At 45.4% G+C, this 22,864-nt stretch overlaps 1 protein-coding gene across 2 annotated transcripts in view; it reads left to right on the top strand.

Annotated features, from left to right (window-relative positions):
• Nucleotides 1-16,996: 16,996 nt before the first annotated feature.
• Nucleotides 16,997-22,864, top strand: part of IGF1R (insulin like growth factor 1 receptor) — a 173,808-nt gene continuing 167,940 nt past the window's right edge. Inside the window, exon 1 of one of the 2 annotated variants that reach the window (XM_039557369.1) lies at nucleotides 16,997-17,925. In XM_039557369.1, the coding sequence (XP_039413303.1) occupies nucleotides 17,832-17,925 (94 nt within the window). In that variant the 5' untranslated portion in view covers nucleotides 16,997-17,831. The remainder of the gene's footprint in view (nucleotides 17,926-22,864) is intronic. The other variant, XM_039557368.1, reaches the window with a different exon arrangement.

Below are 22,864 nucleotides of genomic sequence, written 5' to 3'. Positions count from 1 at the left end.
GCCTGAGTCCTCTCACAGCTCTTGAAGAGTTTCTTAAAATCGCCTTTCTGCCTGATTTTTGCTGTGGTCAAAACTGATGTCTAAGGCTACAAAAATTGAAAGAGATAAGAAGAATGGGTTTATCTCTTTCTTTGCAGGTTGTTTACTTGGTTCATTCGATATCACTTTGCGGAGAGGGTGTTTGGTTTCAGTGTTTCCACTGTGTGGTCACTCGGGGAGTTTCCTTTTGTTCTTCGTCTGGTTTTTTGGTTTGTTTTTTTTTTTCATAGTGATGTAAAGAGAGTGAGAGGGAAAAGCCTTTTAAATCTGGTGGTTAAAGCCACAAAAACTGGCAGGTGGACTCACAGAAACCAAATCCAATCATGTACTCATGAATAAAATAAGAATTTATTAAATTTCCGGTGGACATTATGCTAGATGAGCTCAGGGTCAGATCTGTGGTGTCAGGTTTGCAGGACAGTTAGACTGCATTTTTTTTTTTTTTTTGGCAGGGGGGGTAGTTTTGAAATTTTTAAGTCACTTTAAATACACACAATTCAACTGTCCTTATAAAAGAAAAATAATCATGGTAGGGAAAATTGCTGAAATCACATCATCTAGAATTTTTCACAAAGATGGTTATCAGAAACCCCACAGAAAATTGTCTCTTGATTTTGTGGGCTGTGCTGGTTCCCTGCACTTTTTCCCTTTGTACACTCAAGAATTCCAAATTCAGAACCTGGAAATAATCCTCTGTAACTGAGCAAACAGACTGAAAAAAAGTCTCAAGAATCCCAGAATTAATTCACGAAGCTGTCTTTAACCTCTTTTTATTTAAAAGAGTAATATGAGATCCAAAGCCATTTAATTAATTGAAAATTGTTACACTTAAGCTTGTAGAAAAGAGGGATCAAAAGGGATGCCACAGCCATTAAATAATCAAATACAATACCATTAAGTAAGTGATTAGTATGTGCAATAAATGGCCAGACTGTGCTAATGAGATCTCCCATATATCCTAAATCGGGTCTGATCCTTTGCACAGGAAAGATCACCTCGTATGTTGATTCTCTGTTGAGGGATGAGAGCATTTCCTTTCCTTTTCCAAGATGTGGAAAACATCTTCTATCCAGCCTCAAGTCCCAGCATTTGCATTCTCAGCTGCCCTTTGTCTAGGAAAGACACCCAGAAAGTTCCTGGGGATTCTGACTGGGAAGAAAATCTGGATCCTTTTTGTCTAAGATAATTCAGGGATGAAGCACTACCATACTGCTGGATGGTGGGCAGGTGATTTCTGTATTCAAGTCCCGAGCCAGTGACTGGTACTGAAGAAACAGAATATCTTCACTCCCCTGATGGCTCTTCCATAGCCATGTGCAGGAAAAGCTGTAGGAATAACAGCTGATGACATAAGCAGGTGTGATAGATTAGGTGAATAAAGGAACATAAAAATAAAAGAGATGAAAAGCACACGGTGATTTTGACCGTAAGATCTTTGGAAGAATTCCTGGCAGTGTTAAGAGGAGGATGCTTCAAACTGTGCCCAGATGAGACAGTCCTGGAACCTCCTCAGACTTGGTTCCATGTGCTTGTACCCCCTGAGCTGCAGCAGCACCTCAGTATGCCTGGCTCCTGTACAGGTTAGTACACCTGTGGAGCCCCAGGACCAGGAAAATGAAGTTTAGAGAGTAGGAGCAAGGACAGAGAAGTGTCTTGGCTAAGGTTGCCAAACAGGTCCAAAATGAGCTTAACAGGAAACCCCAGGACTTCGAAATCCTCCTCTGGAGATGGTTCCTTGGACCACATTGCTTTCACATAAACAGCCCCACAGACAGAGGATAAATGACAATTTTTCGTATAAAAAACCTGGACCCCATGATAACGCAGGCACAGCTGTTATTGGACAGAACCAGTTCTTTTCTGCTCACCAGTAAAAAAGCCCTCAGGAAAAGAGATTTAAAAGCACCCCAACTCCCCTTACAAGTGATTTCCTGATCTTGCCTGCTTACAGTCTGCCACCCTGGCTCTGGAAAAGTTAATCCAGGCTATGCACATTCCTGGGAGTGGATCCCACCAGACAATGTAACACTCTAATTAGTACCAAGGCAACTGTTTACAAGTCTGTTCCAAATGCCTCCCTTGCGTTTGCACCCTCCTACTACACCAGCAATATTTAGTAGAAGCGTCCTAGGTATAACTCTCCTGGGGCTTATTCACATGTCAGTCAGCTCAGCACAAGTACACTGTGAAAACGGATGAAAACAAAAGAGGATGAGTTTTTGCCTTCCTTGGGAAGTAGCGGGTTTGTTGGGAGAAGGTTTTGGATGCATTACTGAATGTTCTCTAGCAGAGGTTGCCAGAAATAGAACAGGAGCCCATCATGGGAAGGGCTGCCCTGAAACCTGAATTTGTTGCCCAGGCCATATTCCCAGTGAATACTCACATCCCTGTCCCACCAGTCCCTTCCTACCGTGGCTGCTTGGTTGTAACACTGCATAAAAGAGGATAGGAAAGCACAGCCACTCTCTCCAATGTTTCCTCTATAGCCACGATGCATCGGCTTTTCTTGCTTTTGGAAGTGGGTTCTACTGAGCTGGGACTGAAATGAAGCAGAAGATGGGATGTCTGAGCTGCTTGAGGGACACTGGGAGTGCTCCTGTCACTGCACATCCCGGCAAGGAGGAGTTGGTGAGAGATGGAGAGACAGGAAAATGCTGCTCTGGGAGGCTCAGGGTGTGATGGATGAGGCTCTGCTGTGGCTGCCTGCAATACTCTCCTTTTCATCCACCTCACACCATATGCTCTTGGCAAAATAGCTGTGATATAAAGGAATCACTTCACTTCCATTGAAATGCAGCTGCATTAGACTACTCAGCTGTAATCAATGGAAGAAAAATACCCAGTGCCTTTTAAGCTGTAAGGGGAATTTACAGAGGCATAATGAAATTATTCAGTATGAATTCAGCTGGGCTGCAAGTATGGGCAAAAGCTTTCCCTTCCAAATCAGAAAGCAAAACTTTATCCAGGAGTTACTTTGGTTTTTGTGATCACCAGAAGGAAAATGACACTAAAAGGTCACGGATATTTCTGAGCTGATATGACTAGGTCTGACTCAGACCAGTGGAAATTACAGGATATTGTCTTGGAGGGCTCTTGTGAGTTAATATAAAGTTTCCTGGAATGATTTACAAATCTGAATTGCACAAAGGGATACAATGAAGGGAAATGGGGAAACTCAGGTTACACAAAGCACTGCAGAACATTTGTGAAAGTCATTTTCTAACAGTCATGAGTAAAGAGTGGATGTCTATGAGTTTCTGGCATTTTGTACACTGCTAAGTACTTATTTACCTTAATATGTAACATTTTGTTACTAAAATAAGTACTTTCACCTCTCAAGTTTGGTTTGGCTGGTTTGTTTTTTTTTTTTAAAGGAGCTTTCTTAAATGTGTTTCCAACTGAACCAGCTTGTGCTTCATTGTCAGGCTGGTGCATTCTTTTAGAGAAGAGGGTTGGATTAGAACTGCAGGGCTCGCCTTGAAAATAAGTTGACCCTCAATCACTTGTTTGGGTAAGGCATGGAATAGCTGAGGAGGTAATGGAGGGCTGGAAGAAAAGCCTGGTTGGTAGAATCTTCAAGGAATAACAGAATAATGATCCTAACATCTGGCTTGCAACTCTAATGCAAATAGCATGACAATAAAACATGTCATTAAGTTTTTACAATGGAATATCCAGGAAGATCATCAGACAGGTGACTTCAATGGATCTCTGATGGGTTATGACAGCTGGGAAGCTCCTCTTACTTGCAGCACAGGGAGAGGTTTGTGAAGAGAACGTGCAGGTGTGGAGGGTTTGCAGCAATCCCAGCCAGAGGGACGAGCAGCGGGAAATGAGTTTACCTCCGTATGGGAAAGGAAGGGAGCAGGGGGTGTTTCTCTCTAGGACCAAAATGTGAGGAGTACAGAGGACATCTAAAGTGACAATTATTGGTTCAGAGTGAATGTGAATAGCAGCTGACAGCCCAGAGGCTGACAGTGATGGGGTAGGATGCCGCCGGTGGGATAGGGCTGGCAGGTAACATAAAGCTGCACCTTTCCCCCAGCATGTCTGCAATTATTTTGTTTAACTTCCCATGGGAGGCCCCTGAAAACTGCTGTTAGGCTGCTACCGGTGAGGTTTCACTGGGAGGAACTGGGCTCATGGAGTTTCTTGTGGCTGAAATGGCCTCAAAAGCTCCTGCTACCTCCTCTGCATTTGGGAAGGTGTATCCCAGCTGTTCACTCAATCTCTACAGAAGACTTGTGTGTGTTTTCTTCTCCTTTTCTAATCACTCGAATTCAATAACAGTCAGATAATAGCTGTAAAATATTAACCTGTTATACAACATGTTCTGTGGCAGTTAGTCCTGGTATGAAGGGAATTTCTTCAGTGTTACACACTGGTGAGAAACACCAGGCTTACAATTAAGAGGAAAAAACGACTGAAAGAATGGAGTAACACAGCTGGATATTCCTCTTTTTATTTAGAAGTAGGCAGCTAACATTGGACTATTCAGGATTCTGGCGTTACTATAGAAAAGCCCTAATTAATATGCATGAAAGTTTTTTCATGGGTTTGTGGTGACAAATTTATATAAGTTTATCTAGAAGATTTCTAAAACTAATAGCATTTGTCGTATGAATATTATACAATTAATGTCTAGCTGAAATACCAGCAGTCTACTATTAATTTTAACATAAGAATGGAAACGTTAACATTATCTGAATTCCAATTAGTGTGGGAAGGAGCAAAATACCATTAATGGGGAGAAAACCTGGTCTCTACTATTCCCTTCTGTCCTGTGCTCACTGCTTAGGTGCTGGGACATGTCTGCTGCCAGGGAGCTGCTTCAAGACACTGGGAAATCAAAATGAAAAAGAGTTTTTGAACAGGATGATCTCAATTTGAAAATGTGATGACATTTGGTGTATCACAGACTTAATTTGTGTTAGCCCTGCATATGTGACAGTTTATTACCAGTACCCAAATTTTACAAAGTGCCAATGCATTGTACAAACACTGTTCCTGTCATTTTCCACTGCTGTTCACACACCTCTTACTGATGGCAAATAAGGGATGCATTGCAGTCACAGTGCTGCTTCTTGCTCAGTCATCCTTCCAAAAAAAAATCTGGGAAAAAGAGTAATTTAACCCCCACTTTTCCTAAGTGCAGGAACATCCCATAAAACCACATGGGCAATGCAAGCTGAGCTTGGTCCTACCCTCCAGTAGTGACCTCAGAAACCTTCTCCAGCTGTTTTTTTGGGGGGGTTGTTTAGTTTTGGGTGTTTCTAGATTGGTTTAGGGGTTTTTTGCGAGTCATTCCACAGGAATGGAATGTCAGGAAAATATTTCAGGCACACCAGCCTGTGATCAGCTGCTAAGGCTTGTGTAGTGCCAGGAGGCTGCTCTAGGCATGATGCTCCTGTGACTCCTATAGAGAGGCAGAGGAAAGTAAAGCCCAAAGGCAAGGCAGTTTTTAACCTTAATTTCCAGCTATTTTCAGAGAGCAGATGGGAAGATGGAGACATGTTCTGTTCTCTGGACCCTCACAAGAATCTGGAGGCTGCAGAAGTGCCAAATGCCAGAGCTGAGAAGAGCATCATCCATGTTGAGTGAGGAGAAGGTTGTAATACAGCTAAAACCTTGATTATTCCCTTGCAGGAACATGGACAAGCTGATTTTGAGGAGTGGTCTCATTGGGGCAGAAGGGAAATAAGTTCTCAAGAATGTTGATTTGTGGAAGAACATTGATTTGATCTGGGGTGTTGGGTACACACTGTGGGATGTGCCACACTGGAGGTGGCCTTGAGTCCTGACTTGGGGTTAAAATGTGGAGGAGAGCTTGTTCTTAGAGAAGAAACCTGGATGGGTGCCACGAGCAAAGAAAACTTATTCTTCCTTTGAAAATGTCTCTTCTACTGCAATGTAGGTCATCCCTAGCAGCAAAAAAGCCAAATTCCCATCTTTGGCTACACCTGCACCACTGCAGAAAGCTCCCCCCCAGCTACACGGACACCACTGCAATCCTGAGCAGCACTGCCCAGCTCCCACTGGAGAGGATGACACTGATCCTGGGGACTGGGAGTGCTGGAAATCACCCTCTGGTGTGTGAGAATTCAGGAGTAGAAGCACTGCTCATTATCTGATGCTAATAGTGTGATTTGAAGAGGCCACTGCTGCATTTGGGCTCTGAAGTTATACAGCACCAGAAGCTACTAAACACATAAAAACATATAATCCTTTAAGACCTTGATTGTCCTTAGTTTACTGTGCCTGCCTGCTCCACAGTGCTGGGCTTTACAAGGGACAATATTACAGCACATGGGATAAAACTCCTGTATCATCACTACAGCCAGAGTGGCTCGTGCTGTGCTCTGTGGGGACATGACCATGTGGAGAAACCAGGAGGTTTCAGTGCTTAAATGCCAGGATTAATACCTGGGATCCAGGAGAAAAAAAAGTGAATATATAGACCTGTTCTTGTTCTTCAGGAGCAATGACCCCCCCCACTGAAAGCTGATATTCTTCAAAGCCTCTTCCTGGGGTGTTTCAGACTTGGTAAAATCAGAAGACGCTTCTCACAGTGATTTATAAAATACTTTTCTCCCCATTCCAGTCTCTGCACAAATATTTTGAGCAAAATCTTTGGTTTGAACTGATGCAGGATGGTGTTTAGGACCATGAGCAGAAAGTTTGAAAGGCTCCTTTATGGACCACATCTTCTGGCATTGCCTGCTCCATCTTTTAACTCAGAAAAGTTACAGCTTTTTTTCCCCATGGCATTTTGTTCATGGTTCTTCTGGCTTTGTTGAAGAAGTTAATATTTCTTTAACATACTTTATCAGTTAAATGGTGTATTTGAGGTGCATGATGCACCAAGTGACACTGCTGAATGACGAAGTCTTGCCCTCTGGTTCCTTGTAGGAAGGTGCTTTGTAGAAATCCCTTTTCCTGCTCCAGGCTCCTTTCTCCTGCTCTCCAAACCTTTGCCATGATTTCCTCTCAACACACTGGGCAGGGATGCAACTTCTATGCATTTGTTCATGGTTCTTGAGACTGTAGAGCTAATGTGTTACACCAGAAATCTGCTCTGAGTGGTCCACCATAAAAGACAATAATCTGTATTAATAGCAATTTAGAAGATCCCACAGTTAATGGTGTTTTGTTTGATTTGTGTGCAATGACTGCTCCTGTGAGTATTTGGAGTGAAGGAAAAGCCACCACCTAGAAAGAAAAAAAAGGGAGAAAATACCTCGAGTCTCCCTGGCACCCCTGCCATGCATCTCTCTCTGATGGAACTGCCCTGCTGCCTCCTCAGGAAAATTCCTGCAGTTTTGCTTGTTGGAAAGTGAAAATAACATTTCATAAACGTCCATGGGCAGATTTCTGCCAGCTAGAAGCCTACAAGAGGATTTTTCAAAGGCATGTTTGACAGTGAGTGTAGTGGGACTAAACGATGGGAAGAACATTTTGACAACTCCACTTAAGCAGGTAAGGATGTGGCCTCGTCTCGGTTATTTCTATCTGGATTGAGAAGGTGGAGAAAGTAGCCAGGCATCCTCCTATCTCACTCAGCAGTTTATCTCGAATTTACATAAACTAATCTATGGCAAACTCCTGTGAGAACAGCCCTCTCTGATAAGATCCTGCCCCTACAATGATGGACATCCCCCTGAAAAATCTGCTCTCACCAGATTTCGCTGACAAATCGGAATCTCATGCCTTAACCCACACATCATTTTGCCTGGAGATTATAATGCTATTTTAATTTTTCTACACTTGCTGTTGCAAATACTACAAAATGCAAATCCTCTGGTATGAAGATACAGTTATGTAAGACCTCATTCAAAGGGTCTTATTTAAGAATGTACTTAAGCATATGTTCAGTTTCAGCGACACATCCTAAAATGTGAGGGTCTTAAAAATGCACCTGAGAGTTTTCCCTCCCCTCTCAGGGATTTAAATAAAGTGTTATCTGATGCTATTTTGCTCTGTAGGATGACTTAGCAGAAAGAGCATTTCTTCAGACAAAATCGCGTTCCTTTTCAGGAGAGATTCTTTCTGAAATTATTTGCATTAGAAGGTTTTTACACTGATGTTTAAAAATCGTTGCATAAGAAATACTGTGTCATAAAGAGAAAAAAAAGACAAAATGAATTCTGCCTTTTAAGCCTCAAATAAAAAGAAAAGGCATATCTTGGACAGACCATCTTTAAACAAGAGGAAGTGTGAGTTCATGAGAACATGTCAGATATTCACACTGGGGCACAATGGCAAAAGCAGCCCTGCAAGACTGGCAGGTATTTTTTTCTCTACAATCTGTTGAAAAGACAGACTGATTCCTTTCCTAGGGACAGCAGAGAAGTGTATTAAGCTTTGGTTCATTCCCAGCATTCAGTGAAGAGAGTTTTTGGGAAAGGTGCCAGATACTATGGACCAAGTTCAGCTCCAGCCTAAGCAGACAGAATTCCCACTGAAATCAATGGGAGCTGCACCTGCTGACTTTGGAGTTGAATATGGCCCAATATGTGGATACTATAAAGGTTCTGTTTCCAAAGTTTCTTCTGGCTTGTTTTATGGGAATGCAGACCTGGCGCCAGGAACGTCAGAAGACCAATAAATTCACTATGGGAACTTCCAGGCAAATGACAACTCTCCTGCACAAAACAAATCCAGAAGCTCACACGATGCTTGAAGGACAAATTGTCAGTGTTCCCCCAGTTCATTTGCATGAATACCAGTTCCAGAAATGCTGTGAGAGAAGAAAATGGGGAGTGTGTGGCTGGGAGAGATATGAGGGGAAATGCTTTGATTGGTTTGTCCAAATTATTTGGATAAATATTTAAATTATCCCAAATGTTTGTTAACTTGCAGGAAAAGTGGTCCTAAGTCACTAAGGAGGGTACATTATATTTATACAAGCTATTTGATGGCTGGTCTCAAGAGCTGCTATTCTACATCTTCCCAATTTGGATGGAATTCTAGCTGTGACTGTCTCCAGGCGCAGAATAAAAGTCCAGACAGGCTAGAGGAGTCCATCCAGAAAAAAAGCAGTAGCTTGAATGTATCCACGTGGCATTGAATACAGAGGAGTTAACAAAGGCATTATGTAAAGGAGCCAGTTTGTCTCTGTTGGGGTTATAATGGGCTGGTAACTGGGATTTAAACAACTGAGATTCAAAGTCCATTTTTTGAGTAATTGCTGTATAATGGAACCAGTCTCCTCACAAAGCACATGTGTTCTTGGCAAGTGGTTTGTAGGTAGTGGAAGCACAGGAAGAGAAAGTTAAAAGCACAACACAAGAAATAATCTTGGAGCCCCTGCATTAAAAAATAGTCAGTTTTAATTCTTTTAAAATTCTAAATAAAACCAGCATTAGATCCACAGCCTGTATTCTGATTTAACCTAAAGTCTGAAAGTGTTTGAAGTTGGTATTTCTAGTCCAAGTTCATTGCCTTGATACACAAACCAAGAATCTTCTATATTTGACTAGTTTATTTAAAAGCAGTAGTTTTCTAAACAAGGTATGGAGAAGGAGACATTTCATTTCACGGGCACTGTGCCCACTCTGAACACTCACATGGGAAAAGGGCAAAGGCAGAGGAAGGGGCTAAAGGCAGCAAGTGCACAGGTGCTGATCTGATGGAAACCCATCTTTCAAAAGAATATTGTGACTTCTTGTATTTGGCATGTCCTGGAAAAAAACTGTTTTAAGCTTCCTTTCCCAAGCTGCTTATGATTAACAACCTTCTTTCCATGTCCTCCATCTCTAGACCAATATTCCTTCTTCTACCACTAAACCCATATGAGTCATCCCTTTTAAAATCCGTGGTGGTCACACAGTGAACTCACACACACACACAGAGCAAATTAGGGGAAAATTGATGTCAAGACCTATCGAGTATGAAGGGCCTTTTAAAACCTACCTTCAGAATGTGCTAATATTTACACATTCCCAAACCACCTGGAAATATGTTCCAACAGCTTTAAAGCGTTTGCAGTACCATTTAGATGTATATGCAGCCATTCAGGGTTGCACATTAATTTACCCTAAAATCCAATATGATCCAATTCATAATTTGATGTCTTTGAAAAAATACCTGCCTAACCCTGGATTTTATAGGAAGTCAAAAATCTCATTTCAGCTAAGAAGGAGTCAGGGGCTTTTTTTCTTCAACAATTTTCAGATTTTTTTTTCTTTTTATGCTGCAGATACAATTTATTAGTCTTAAGGCTGTGCTTTTCCATAATGTTTTCGAAAAAACTTTTTCTTTCTTCTTGTAAATATGAGATAGTTTGGAGTTCCTTAGGTTTGAAGGAGTTTTGATGATAGCATGTTACTGTATTGATGGAAATGTGGATAAATAAAACCATATAATTTTGTATGCATTGTGCTCATATAACGTTTAGGTCCTTTTATTCTGTATAGAACTCTATCAAATATTTGATATAAATGGATATCTACAGTCTATAATTCCATTGTTTAATCCTATTTAATCCTCTATTTACTTTATTTTGGGTTCCATTTACATGTTCTGCCAAACTACAGCAAATAATCTTAACTTTCATATATTCAGCTCCATCTTGAGTCAACTGCAAATGCAGAGACAAACAAGAAATTTATTTTGAAATCTGTCATAAATAAATGATTGTATACCTGAGGTTTAATAAAAACCCCAAACACCGCCCCCCCCCCCCCGCCAAAACAGAAGCACGTTGGGCCCTTTTAATTCTCCTGCAGATAAAAGGGGTGAGCTTAAAGTCACTGGGGTCAATCTGCACCTGTGTTTTCTTCTTCACAGCAGCAATAATTATTCTTACGAATGAACGGTGACATTTAATTGCCTATAAACACATTTTAAGATCTAGTGATGATGTTACTAATCAATTGGAAAATGCAGCAAGTTTCTTCCAGATATTGATATGATTAGAGCACATCCCTCTTGCTGCTGTGGGTCAGCACCACATCATCCATCACATTACAGAATCCTGGAATGGTTTGTGTTGGAAGGGACTTTAAACATCATCTCTTTCCGACCTTTTGCCATGGGCTGTGACACCTTCCACTAGACCAGGTTGCTTCATGTTCCATAGGGTTCATGGACGTCCATATTTAAGTTTAAGATGTGAAAAGCCGAAGTGGTCAATGCAAATATCACATAATATAGTAGGGACAGATCCTTTCTGCACAGTACATGGGGCAAAAATCAGATTCCTCTCCTGGTTAGCTTGGTGGAATTCTTGCTGGTGATGTTAAAGTTCAAATAAAGTTGCTTTGAAAGAGTTAATAATACAAGATTAATAGCTGTTATAAGCACGTTGCAGATATCAGGAGTTAGTGCTATAAAATGTAATAAGCACATCAACAGATGGCCTGGTGGATGGTCATAAGCCACGGTTACAAGCACGTGATTGACCTGTTGGACTCTGCACCAATCTCCACAACCAACTGGCCACGTCTTCCAACACCTCCCAGCCACTCATTAACTCTTTGTAAACTATTTACACACACGCTGTTAACATGTAGCGTGATCTCCTCGCCACTGCCTGCAACAGGAGCAATTACTTGCAACAGTTTATTAATTCAATTAATGGGAGGCAGGTTCTGACAGCCGGAGTGGAGAACCAGCAGGCGCTGGATGCAGCTGTTCCCCGGCACCTCTGGCTCACTCTGCTCACCTTCGAGGTGCCTTTTGTCACTAATTATTCTCACCCAGAAGCACAAGAGGGAACCCAGACACAGGGTTTGGTAGGGAAGGGGTTTGGCCGCTGTGCCACACCACGAAGGCTCAGCGTGGTTGCAGAGTGCATCGACAGCCCTTTAAAACCCTGTCAAAAAGGCACAAACATCAGCATAATTTATCGGTGGCTATTTTAGGCAGGTGCACGGGAACTCTAAATATATGGCATTCACTGCTTGCTGCAGTTGCTATGGATATGATATCTCAGGCCTGTAACTAGGGTTATAAATGCTGTTGTGTGCTTATTATTGTTGTTGTTATTAAAACATGAATTTTATAGTTATTCCTGCTCAGCTGCTGCTCTTAAATCATCCATGTAACTGCTTATTCTTTGTTTGAAGGAAGGATGTGTATAGGAAAGAGGTAATAAACAATACCCTTTCTTCCTTCTGCTTTTTCTTTGCTCCAGAAGGGAACAATCTTCAGCTCCTGTTTGCAGCAGTATTAGGGCCAGGAGAAATAGAAATCACTCAGAGCCAAAGAAATGTCCTTCATGTGAATCTATCTGATTAGCACTCTGATAGTTAAATCTTGCACACATCAAATGTGTCCAATTGGGTTTTTTCCTTCTCTTTGTCTGAAGAGGTTGTTCTCCTGCAGCTGCAGGATTCTGCACAGCCCTCTCAATATTACAGTGAGATGGTCACTTCTACCCAAATCCTGCAGATCTAGGAAAGAGAAGATGGTCAGAGGCCAGAGAGGCTCTACAGAGAGAGGAGTTAATGTCAACCTGCCCACCCAGTGTCCATCTGAGGTGTGCTGTGCTCCTGTCCGTTTGCCAGGATGAGACTGAGCATCCTCCTGCAGTCGGGAGCCTGTGAAGGTCATTGATATAGGGTGCAATTCAGTGCAGAGCAAAAACTGGCAAAAAGTGAAAAACGTGGTAAAAATGGGCAACCCACATTTTGCCTGGCTTGTTACGAGTCTATACAATACAGCTTATAAGGGGAGATTTGGAGGGGAAAAAGAGTGAATTCCAAGGATTTCAGTTTGTCTTTCAGGTGTACAAAACCCACTCACCCAGGCTGTGTAAAAGATGTATCCCTCACCCAGGCATGATTCCCACCTGGAACTCTTACCTACCCACACCTCCCCACAACGAGAACGTTCAGCCTGAAGCAGAGGCTGAACAAAGCGAGCTGGCAGCACCAGCAGCCCCTGGAGCAGAGGAGGTGGCTGCAGTGGGTGCTCTCAGCTGCTGGACCGTGGCAAAGGCCTCACCAGGAGCTGCAGAGACCTTCCAAAAAGCAGCCCCTCAAGCAGACACAGGCAGTGCTCTGTGATGGCTGACCTTTGTCCCCGGGAGCTGACATGGCTGGAGAAGGCAGGAGAATAAATTTCAGCAGTTCCCTTCTGCCGGTAATACAAAATGTTCAGATGCATAAAGGTTATGACAAGCGAGCATCTGGTAAAGAGGTCAGGCTGCCCTGAGCGTGCTGCAGAAGCCAAAATAAAGTCTAGGCAAGCCTATACAGAGTCCGAGCACCGAGGCAGGGGAATGAATGAGGCCTCTTCCTCCCCAGTGGTGGCCCCAGAAAGCAGTGGTGAGGCTGCCGTTAAAACTAAAGTACGGCTGAGTATATTTGCCTTGGGCAGATATATGTTTTGGGAGACCGGGGTCAGTGGCTGTTTTAACCGCGTTGTTTCATCCCCACCGCCACACTTCCTGAGTTTTCCACTTAAGCGGCATTTTAAGCAGGACACAGGTATGCTGGTGGCATTCAGCATCACACTCCAGAGGGTAAAATGTGTGTGTGTGTGTAACCAGGTGTTTCTTTTTGCCCATCTATCTCAAGGGCCACAAACCAGCAGTGGAAAAAGGGGAAGCATGAAACCCAGTGCTGAACGGAGAGGAGGAATGACAGGAGAACCAACAGGACAGAGAAGAATAGCCATCATGTCATGATTTCATCATGAAGCACAGTGTTATGAAAATTAACTTTAATTTGTCCAAACTATAACTTTAATTTTGCACATGGTACAAGTACAGTGTGCTTGAGGTTTTCATTGTCAAAGATATGACCATGGTGTGGTTGTACATGTTGAAAAATCCTGATTTAAATATCTCCACTGAAAATGACAGGAGCCCTCCTGGAGAAAGATGACAACATACAGGAGCCAAATCTGATTGAAAGGGAGCACTGAAGCCGAGCATGTGCATGTGCATGGCTGGCACTGGAAGCTGCTGAACATGGGAAAGCGTGAGGAAAGCTGAACACTGGGCACAGCTCTCCTCTTAAGAAGTTAAGAGAACAGAGCTATGGGCATCTTGGCATTCACAGAAAAAGGGATTCCTCCCACGTACCTCCACAGAATAAAAGGTAACGACAGCCTGGCAGAATCCAGTCAGATAACTACAAATTATGAATTTCACATCAGCAGCTCAGGAGAACGGAGAGCACTGCAAATGCCTCCTGTTCAACAATGTGCTGTTATTACCATATTTTTCAAAAAAACTTTTAAAAAGAACCTGACAGATTGCAGAAACAAACTACGTTACGACACCTATAGGACTGTTTATATGAGACTGGAAGCTCTTTGGAGGCACAGCACATCTTTCTGCTCTCTGCCTGTACCAGTGCAAACCCAGTGCAACGGGCTTGTCCATGACTTACCCTATTTGCCAAAGTAATGAAAGAAAGACTATTTGACAAAAATAAAAGTTCTTTATGACAGCAAAATGATGAACGATAAACATGCAGTTTCCACTTCAGCTCTGCCTTTACACAACAATACGTTAATTGGTAAATAAGACATTACAATTTATGCTGCATCAATGCCATGACACACAGAGAAAGGACACTTGTTCTGCTCTGAACCGGCGTCTGTAGCAGCCACAGCTGTACCCAGCAACAGTAAAAATTTATGGGACATGAAGATCTCTCTGGTTCAATTTGAGGACATGAAAGCCTGTGTGTGGTTGATAAAATCTACAGTAGACACACACATGGCAGTCCAGGATGGTTTCATGTGTAAATGCCTGATTTTCCTGCAGGGAATCTCAGAAGGGTTGTGCTTCCACCCAAATGGGCACAGGCCCGTGCTTTGAGTTATTCTTGAATTATTGACAGAGTCCTGCATAGGTATGCATATGTGGCAATTCTGGCCCTGTTGTAGCCAGTGATGATCTTTCCTTCAATTTCTGTGACACAGAATTGAACCTTTCCATCTTTCCTAAGGGGTATAAGAGCCAACAAGTAACTCAGACAACTGGACCATTCTCACAGGGCAAACGGTACAAGAAAGGACAGAGAAACTACAAGAAGAAAAACATGTACAGTACAAGGTTGTGGGAAATGATGGGGTAGCATCAATGAAGGATATTGTAATATAAGATGTTCAAGAAGAATTTAGGTTTAAATGTAAAAACTTAATTTTGACATTTGCATTAATAATGTGATATTTTCAAATTTCTTAATGTACTTTTTTTTTTTTAAACCCCTAGAATATAGCTAATTCTTGCAGATGTCTGCTTTCTTATACTTCAGCATCATTTTTCCATCTCCCCATGCCAAAGTATTGCAACAAATCTGGGATTACTCAGGACACCCATATGCCGCGCAGCATGGCGACTACGAGCTCCGGCGAAACAGCGGGAACACGGCCCACGTCTTCTGATTCTGAAAAGCCCAAACCTTTTCTGCTTCAACTCATCCCATGTCCCCACCATTTGGGGCTCGGCTGTCCAATGTCATTGAGGGATATGAGCAAACAGCTGAGAAACAGAATGACAATGTTGGAGTGTTGGATGGGGACGATGAGTGCGCAAGGGGAGGGCGTTGAGTGTGGATGGGGACGTGTTCTACTGTGGTTTGTCCCCTGCACTGAGCCAAGCCTTGGCACCCCTGTCCCTCGCTCCTGACCTGCATCCCTGGGAGCAGCGCTCCAGAGTTGGCCCTTGGCCCTGTTCTCAGTGTGAAACTGAGGAGCAGCTTCCATTAAATGCCTTAAATAAATAAACACGCCATGCAAAAATCGCAGATACGGACTTCTCCTTTCTCCTAACCCCATCCCAGCCTTTTTTATATGTTTTATTTTATTTATTTATTTGTTTGTCAGGAACACAGCGGTGTTTCCACTAGCAGTGCTTGCTCGTGGGCTCTCGCACCGCCCCGCAGGATGCTCGCTGCACATCCATCAGGTCTCCTTCTCCCTTTTCCCCGTTAGGGAAGGCCAGGGCAGAGGCAGGAGCGGCGGCGGCCCCGCAACATCCCGGGGTGCAGCATCCTCCCGGTCCCGGTCCCGGTCCCGTCCCGCTCCGCTCCGGGTTTTTCCCGGCGCCCGCTCGCGCTGCTGCCGCCTCCGCGCGCGCCGCCGGCGCCGCCGCCTGGGCGAGGGGAGCCCGCGGCGGGGGGGAGCGGGAGCGCGCGCGCGGGAGGGAAGGGAAGGAGAGGGAAGGGAGGGAAAGGAAAGGAAGGGAAGGGAAGGGAGGAAAGGGAAGAGAGGGAAGGGGAGGGCGGGCGCGAGCCCCGTCCCCGCGCGGCCGCAGAGCGGAGAAGCGGCGGCGGAGCGACGCCGGGCTCTTGTTTACCAGCGCTCACTCTCCGTCGTGCACAGGGAGCCAGCGCGGAGGAGGAGGAGGATAAGGGGGGGGGGGCGGCAGACGCGGCAGCAGAGTGCTGCGAGCCCCGCTGCAAGCCAGCGGCGAATTAATCGGGAGGAGCAGCAGAGCAGCAGACCCTTCCCTCCCCCCCCCTCCCTCCCCGCCCCGTTCCCTCCCCGGAGGAATTACAGACCCTTCGCAACAAGCTCCTGGGCTTTGACCTTCAGCAAACCGGATCGCCTTCCTCGCCCCCCGCAGCCCCCCCTGCTCACACACACACCCCCACACACACACACCTCTCCCGGATCCCCCTCCCCCTGCCTTGGGCTGGGCAGCGCCGGGGGAAGGTTCGCAGCGCGCGCGCACCCAGAGGAGGAGGGAAAAGAGGAGGAAAGGGAGGAAAAAAAAAAGAAAAAAAAAAAAAGGAAAAGGATTTACAAATTCGTTGGGTGGTTTTTGTTGTTGTTGTTGTTGTTGTCGTCGTCCTCCTCCCCCCCGCCCCCGCCGCGATGGCAAGGCGGCTCGGAGGGATGCGAGGAGAGCTGCGGGGGGAGGAGGCGGGGTGCTGAGCGCTCCGCTCGCCCCGCTGCTGCTGCTGCTGCTGCTGCTGCTGCTTTGTGTGTGTGTCCTGGATTCGGCTTTTTTTTTTTTTTTTTTTTTTTTTTTTTTTTTTTTTTTTTGGAGAAGGAGCTTGTGGCAGCCGCGCCGAGGAGAGGAAGAGGAGGAGTAGGGGGGAAGCCTTTTTAATTCATTTTCGATACAAATTCTGCATTTCGAGCCTCTGCAGGCAGCCGGACTCGTGGTGGCGGCGGCGGTGTTGTTGTGGGTGGTGGTTGTGCGTGGGGTGTCCCCTCCACCCTCCCCGGTGGAGCGGGGAGCGGAGCCGCGGGGATCCCGCCGGGGCAGCCCCGTCCCCGCGCGGGGGGACGGCGGAGCTGTTGTTGTTTTGTAATAGGATTGTCTGGGTCGCGCCCCCCCCCCCTTCCCCTCCCTCCGCGGCCCTCCCAGTTTTTGTGTCTCTGTGTGTGTGCGTGTGTGCGGTGTTTGAAAATGGAGGTTGAAGATGCCGACTGCCAGCCCCGATGTGCCTCGTGTTTGCGGCTCCTGTGCACGATGTACCACCGCAGCCAGCGCTGAGGGGAGACGGCGGCGCCCCCGCCCGCCGCCCCGAGCCCGCCCCGCCGCCCCGGAGACAGCGTCGCCCCGGGGCTTCCATGCCTTGTTGTTGTTGCCGTTAATACATCGTGAATATCTGTGTATTTTTGGTGTGGTTGCTCCGGAAGATCAACACCCAGGGACCTCAACAACCCTCCGGTTTGCCGCTCCGAAGGGTCTCGTGTTTTGTTTTTTTTTTTCCTTCATTTCTTGAGGCAACGTGGATTTATTTACCCTGCCCCGCTTCTCCTCCGCCGCTCGTTATTTTTAGAGGACGGGGAGAGGAAAGAAAGCGAACAATTTTGGACTTTTTTTTGTTTTGTTTTGTTTTCGGAAAGGGGGTTTTTGTCCAATTAAAGAAAGAGGAATGAAGTCTGGCGCTGGAGGAGGGTCCCTCGCCGTCGTCTGGGGGTTCCTGCTCGTCTTCGCCGCACTTTGTCTGTGGCCAACAAATGGGGAAAGTGAGTACAGTGCTTGCCGGGGGGGCGGTGAGGGAGCCCCCGAGTGAGGGGCTGCCGGGGAGGGGGCGAGGGCGGCGGCTGTGTTTGGGGGGCGTGAGGGGGTCCCTGTGTTGTGTGTGTGAGGGGGGGGTTCCCTGTGTGTGTGTGTGAGTCCCTCCGTGATCGTACGTGTGTGTGTTTATGTGGGTGTTGTGTGTGTGTGTCGAGGGGTCCCTGTATGAACGTGTGTGAGTGGGTTGGTGGTGCGGGGGGCTCCCTGCGTGTGTTTGGATGCTAGAGAGGCTCCCTGTCTTTGGAGGTGTGTGTGTGAGGGGCTCCCTGTGTGTGTGCGGGGGCTGCCGGGGGTGTTCCCCGTGTGTGTGAGGGGGTTCCCTCTGTGTGTGAGGGGTTCCCTGTGCGAGGGGCTCCCTCGCCGTGTGTGCGTGTGAGGGGCTTCCCTGCGTGTCTGGGGTGTGTGCGAGGGGGCTCCCTGTCCTTGGGGGTGTGGTATGAGGGTCCCTGTGCGTACCCGGGGTCCGTGTGAGGGGCTCCCTGCCCGGGGATGTGAGAGGGGCTCCCGGGGCTCGCGCCGTTTCCCGCCGCGGCGCCGAGCGGGTGTCGCCCCTGCCCGCGGGGCTCTGCGTGTTTTCCTCCTGTTACGCGTCTGCTTCTCGAGCACGTTTAACAACCCGGGGCTGCGCGTCTCCCTCCCTGCCATGCCCGCCTTCCTTCCCCGGGGGCGGCTGCCTGGTTGTACACACGGATCGGCACCGCCGCAGCCCCGAGCTCGGCGGAGGGGGCCGTGCCCCTCCTTTGTGTCCCCCCCGAGCGCGGGGCAGCGCTCAGACGCCGCAGCCAGGGCTGCGAGCTGCGTAGTAAACACTCGCAGACTGGGAAGGACTCCGCTCGCTTTCCCCGCATGGAAGGAGCTTGATCTCTGTCAATATTTAGAGGCTGTATGCAATAACCTGCTATAGTGAGTGAGGAATTCCTGGAAATGAGCGCCTTGCCTTTTATTGCCGCTTTACCGCCGAGGAGGGGTTTCACTCGCTGTGCGCGGGGTGCGGAATTACGGCGGCATCCCGTAATCTAAAGGTCATGGGCTGCCGTTCACTTAAAAAAAAAAAAAAAATCGCACATTGACACTTTACATTTGTGCTAAATAGAAAGATTTGATGGCCGAACGGGCAGCGATCTTAAAGGTGATGCATTTTTCTAAGCGGCCGTGTTGCACCTAGCGCCGAGGTTTGAGCAGCGTGCGAGCCGCTTCCCCGGGAGCACCGGGAGAACGGAGATGGTGGTGCGGGGCCCGGGCCCGTCCTGCCGCGGACCTTCAGCCCATCCCCACGGCCGCCCGCCTCGCTCGGGAACTGCCAGAGCCCCGACTTTGTTTTTGTGCGTTTCCAACCTGTGATTGTGTTGCAGTGCCCGCCCCTCTCGGGCGCAGGGGGAATCGAGGGGGCAGGGAGGGCTGCGCTGCCATTGATTACACTGCAATCATCGCCGGATTAATCCCGGGGCTGATCGGTTTTCTCCTGGTATGTCGGGCTCACGCTGGATTGAGGATCTCTTGCATGAAATTAGCCTTCCCTTGTTTCCTCGAGTATCTCTGTAGACCGGGAGATGGTAAATGTGCCTTGGAGCCCAACCATTTTAAACAGTGCTCCCTCTCCTTCAGCGTCTGCAGAAACAGGGATGTTCCTGTACTGCATCCTGATGCTTTAATTTCTTCCGCCGTGTGTTTTTCAGCACACTCCTGGAGCTGTTGTTGTGTGCCTCTCCCTCTCAGAAAGATACGCGTTGTTGGAGGGAAGGAACGAGGAGATCAAATTTCTCCATTTTAAATGTAAAGGGAAAGAATTTAGGAGGCAGGAAGGCTTTTCTAGAAGTAGTGGTTTCAGACTGAAAAGAAAAGGAAGTTCTTTGGATGCACTGGCGTTGAGGCTAAGTACACAAAAAAAGATAAGTGAGCAAGAAGCACATAGATAGAGCCTGTAATGCATGTTGAGTAGTAATTATATTTTGTTAGGCAGTAAATGCCTGTTAACTCCTTGCAAATTAAGGCCCAGTTTAGGCTTTTGGGCCAGCTAGGGCTGGAGGGCTGCAGTCTTACTTCCATGAGTTGAACTTTCTGGCTAGAGCTGTTTTCAAGAGGGACGATTAATCTTTAAGTTTAAAAACAAAACCTCCGTGCCCTTCTTCAGGGAAGGGCTTACAAAGGATCCAGTAGCGTGGAGAAACAGAACAGGAGGAGGAGGAGGAGATCTGGTGTGTTCTCAAACTGCTAGGATACACATTTAGAATTGTTTTCCTTGTCTTACCTGGTACAAAGTACCTTGAAATAAAAATGCTCACCCAGCTCTGGCAATGAAGTAGTGCAGGAAGAGTATGTTAGGATTTTAGGTTCTAGTCCTCTCAAGTGTTTGTGGTTACCACTTACCTAAAATGAGCATCCCAAATGAAATATCTTCTGAAGAAGATCCAGGCATTTAAATATGGGAAGATATGCTGAAAAACTTGTCTTAGCGGAATACTGCCTCTAATCGATTGTCTTTGTAGTTTGCAGTTTAATAGCCTTTGTTTTCACGAGTTATTGCTGAAAGAATTTTGCTGTTAGGGGGAAAAATGATCTCCAGAGCAGATGTTTTACATCTCTTCATATTCTTCTCTCTCCCCACAATAGTGGAAGGAAGATTAATCTTAATTTTTATTTGTTTTTCATATATACTGTGTCATAGCTAAAAGGCACTTCCATTTTCGGTCAAACAAGCAAGGCATTCCTAAATAGGAATACAAAGGAGTTACAACTGGAGGGGAGAGACCCATCCCTTTAATGCTAAATTATATAAAATGTGTTTGTGGTTATGTGACAGAAACTTCTTTAAAATGCAGGTAGCTTCAGTGGAGAGCTTCTGATTTAGAAAAAGTCATTAAAAAATGCTGAGAATTCCCTGAGATTGTGTTAGAACGGCACAAAAATGGAAATGAGAAGACCTTCCATTAAAAAAGAGTTTGTGGTGGTGTACCCGTGCGTTTGATGTGTAAAGCTACAACTGTTGGAGGCTGTTTGATGCTGGGGGTGGGTTTAACATGAGGAGTAAACATGGTGTTTTCTTCCTTTTCTCCCTTGAGCACGATGGGGTTTTGATTTTCAGCCTTTTGTGTATTTACAGAGGGAATGTCTAGGAGGGAATGGGTTAAACAGTTAGAAGAAAAATAATAGTTTTAGGTGTGATAATACTTCAGATTGATGGATATCTTGATGGGTTTGCTCATGTTAGCACCGAGCTTTTGTTTGTCTGTCCAGGCTGGATGTTGTGTTTCTGATAATGAACAGTAGCTCATGCTGATGCTTAATCTCTCACAGGTTGCTTAGTAAAAGCCCTCATGACCTGCTGAGTGTCGGCGTTACACACACCTCGCTTTTGCATCAGCATTTTCCGGTACGCCCAGTGGTTAGGGAATGTTGGTAACTGGGAGTTGGATAATTCCTGCTGTAATTGAGGTTGTGAATAGAAAATGCCAGAGCCAGTAAGGAATTGGCGTCAGGCGGGTTCAGCAGAAAGGGGAGAGGAGGGAAGTGTGCAGGGAGTGATGGTGCCTGGAGTTCGGGGGGAAGGAGAGTGAGTCCTACTTGGACTTTTTTTTGATTGTGTGGGGTTGGACTTCTGGTTTGCAAAGCAGAACTGGAGCAAAGGCTTGTGTGAGTCAGAAACTGAGAGGGTTAGGAAATGGAAGTGACTTAGCTAATATCAGGCAAAATGTGTTGAGAATGTGAGGAAGCAGAGGGATGGATGGGTGTGGAAAACAAAGGTGTGTTCGAAGTTTCAGTGTTGAACCAACATCTGAGAGGGAAACACTGGGGTTTTTGTGTGTGTGTGAAGTTCTTATGTTCTGAGAAGTGAGGGAAGGAAGGGGCTGCAGAGAGCAAGAAGACAGATCAATTAGTTTGACTTCAGCACAACAGAAGACATGATTTGTTTGGTTTAATGGGGAAATTGCTCAGATTTGATCAACTGCTGTGTTAATTTTTGTGTCAGCTTTTCCCTGACGTGTTGCTCCTCCAAACTAATTCTAGGGTATAGTTAAAGCACACGTCAGTGATGCTGAAATTGTTTTCATCTTGAAAGATACACACAAAATCTAGTGTTAAAGATCATCCATGTGATGAGTTTTGAATCTATCTTCATTGGTAAATAATTCATTTCTATCAGTATGTGTTACCATGGGAAAAGTTGTTTCAAATCCTGTTTAATCTTCTGCTAAACTGGCATTTACTAAGGAAATCTTGGAGGAGAAATTTTTTTAAGCATCTAACATGTAAAATTAAAATCCATTAAGATCCACTATTAGCTTTAAAGGACAATTTCAGTTCATGTTTAACCAATGCTTTTTCTCTTCCCCAGTAATTTTTGTTTTCTTTTTACTCTGAAGAAGATTTTACCAGTGATCACTGGAACGATTATCTCAGTGAGAGCAGAAGAGGCAGTTTTGTTAAATGATTAATTATGTTGTGTGTATATTCCATCTGTGTGAATTGTGAGCTACTGCAAACTTCATTGTAGAGAAGTTTGTTTATGGTCCTGAACTTTGAGAGAGAGAGAGAGAGAGAGAGAAAGGCAATAATATATGCAGGAAACCTGTTTTTCTCACAGTGGATGTTAACTTTGTGATCCCACACAGCAAACAAGTTATCTAGCTCGTCATCTGTAATGGCTCTAAAGTTCATAACTTACAAAATGTGCTGAATTAAATTATTTTTAAGAAGTTAGTGTATTTATCTGAATTATCTGTAGTTAAATTAATAAACTTCATGAGAATTATTGTACTTGAAAAGCTGATGGCAACTTGCTGAAAAATTCCTGAAACTTTGGTTTATGAAATTAAATGCATTCTTACTTGGATTTTAGTGTAGAGCTTTCACATTTGGAAATGCTTTTGGATGTTATCAAGTAGCAGC

The sequence above is a fragment of the Corvus cornix genome, chromosome 10 (genome assembly GCF_000738735.6).
Source record: "Corvus cornix cornix isolate S_Up_H32 chromosome 10, ASM73873v5, whole genome shotgun sequence".
Lineage (NCBI taxonomy): Eukaryota > Metazoa > Chordata > Aves > Passeriformes > Corvidae > Corvus > Corvus cornix.
This window is presented reverse-complemented; position numbering and strand designations above follow the sequence as displayed.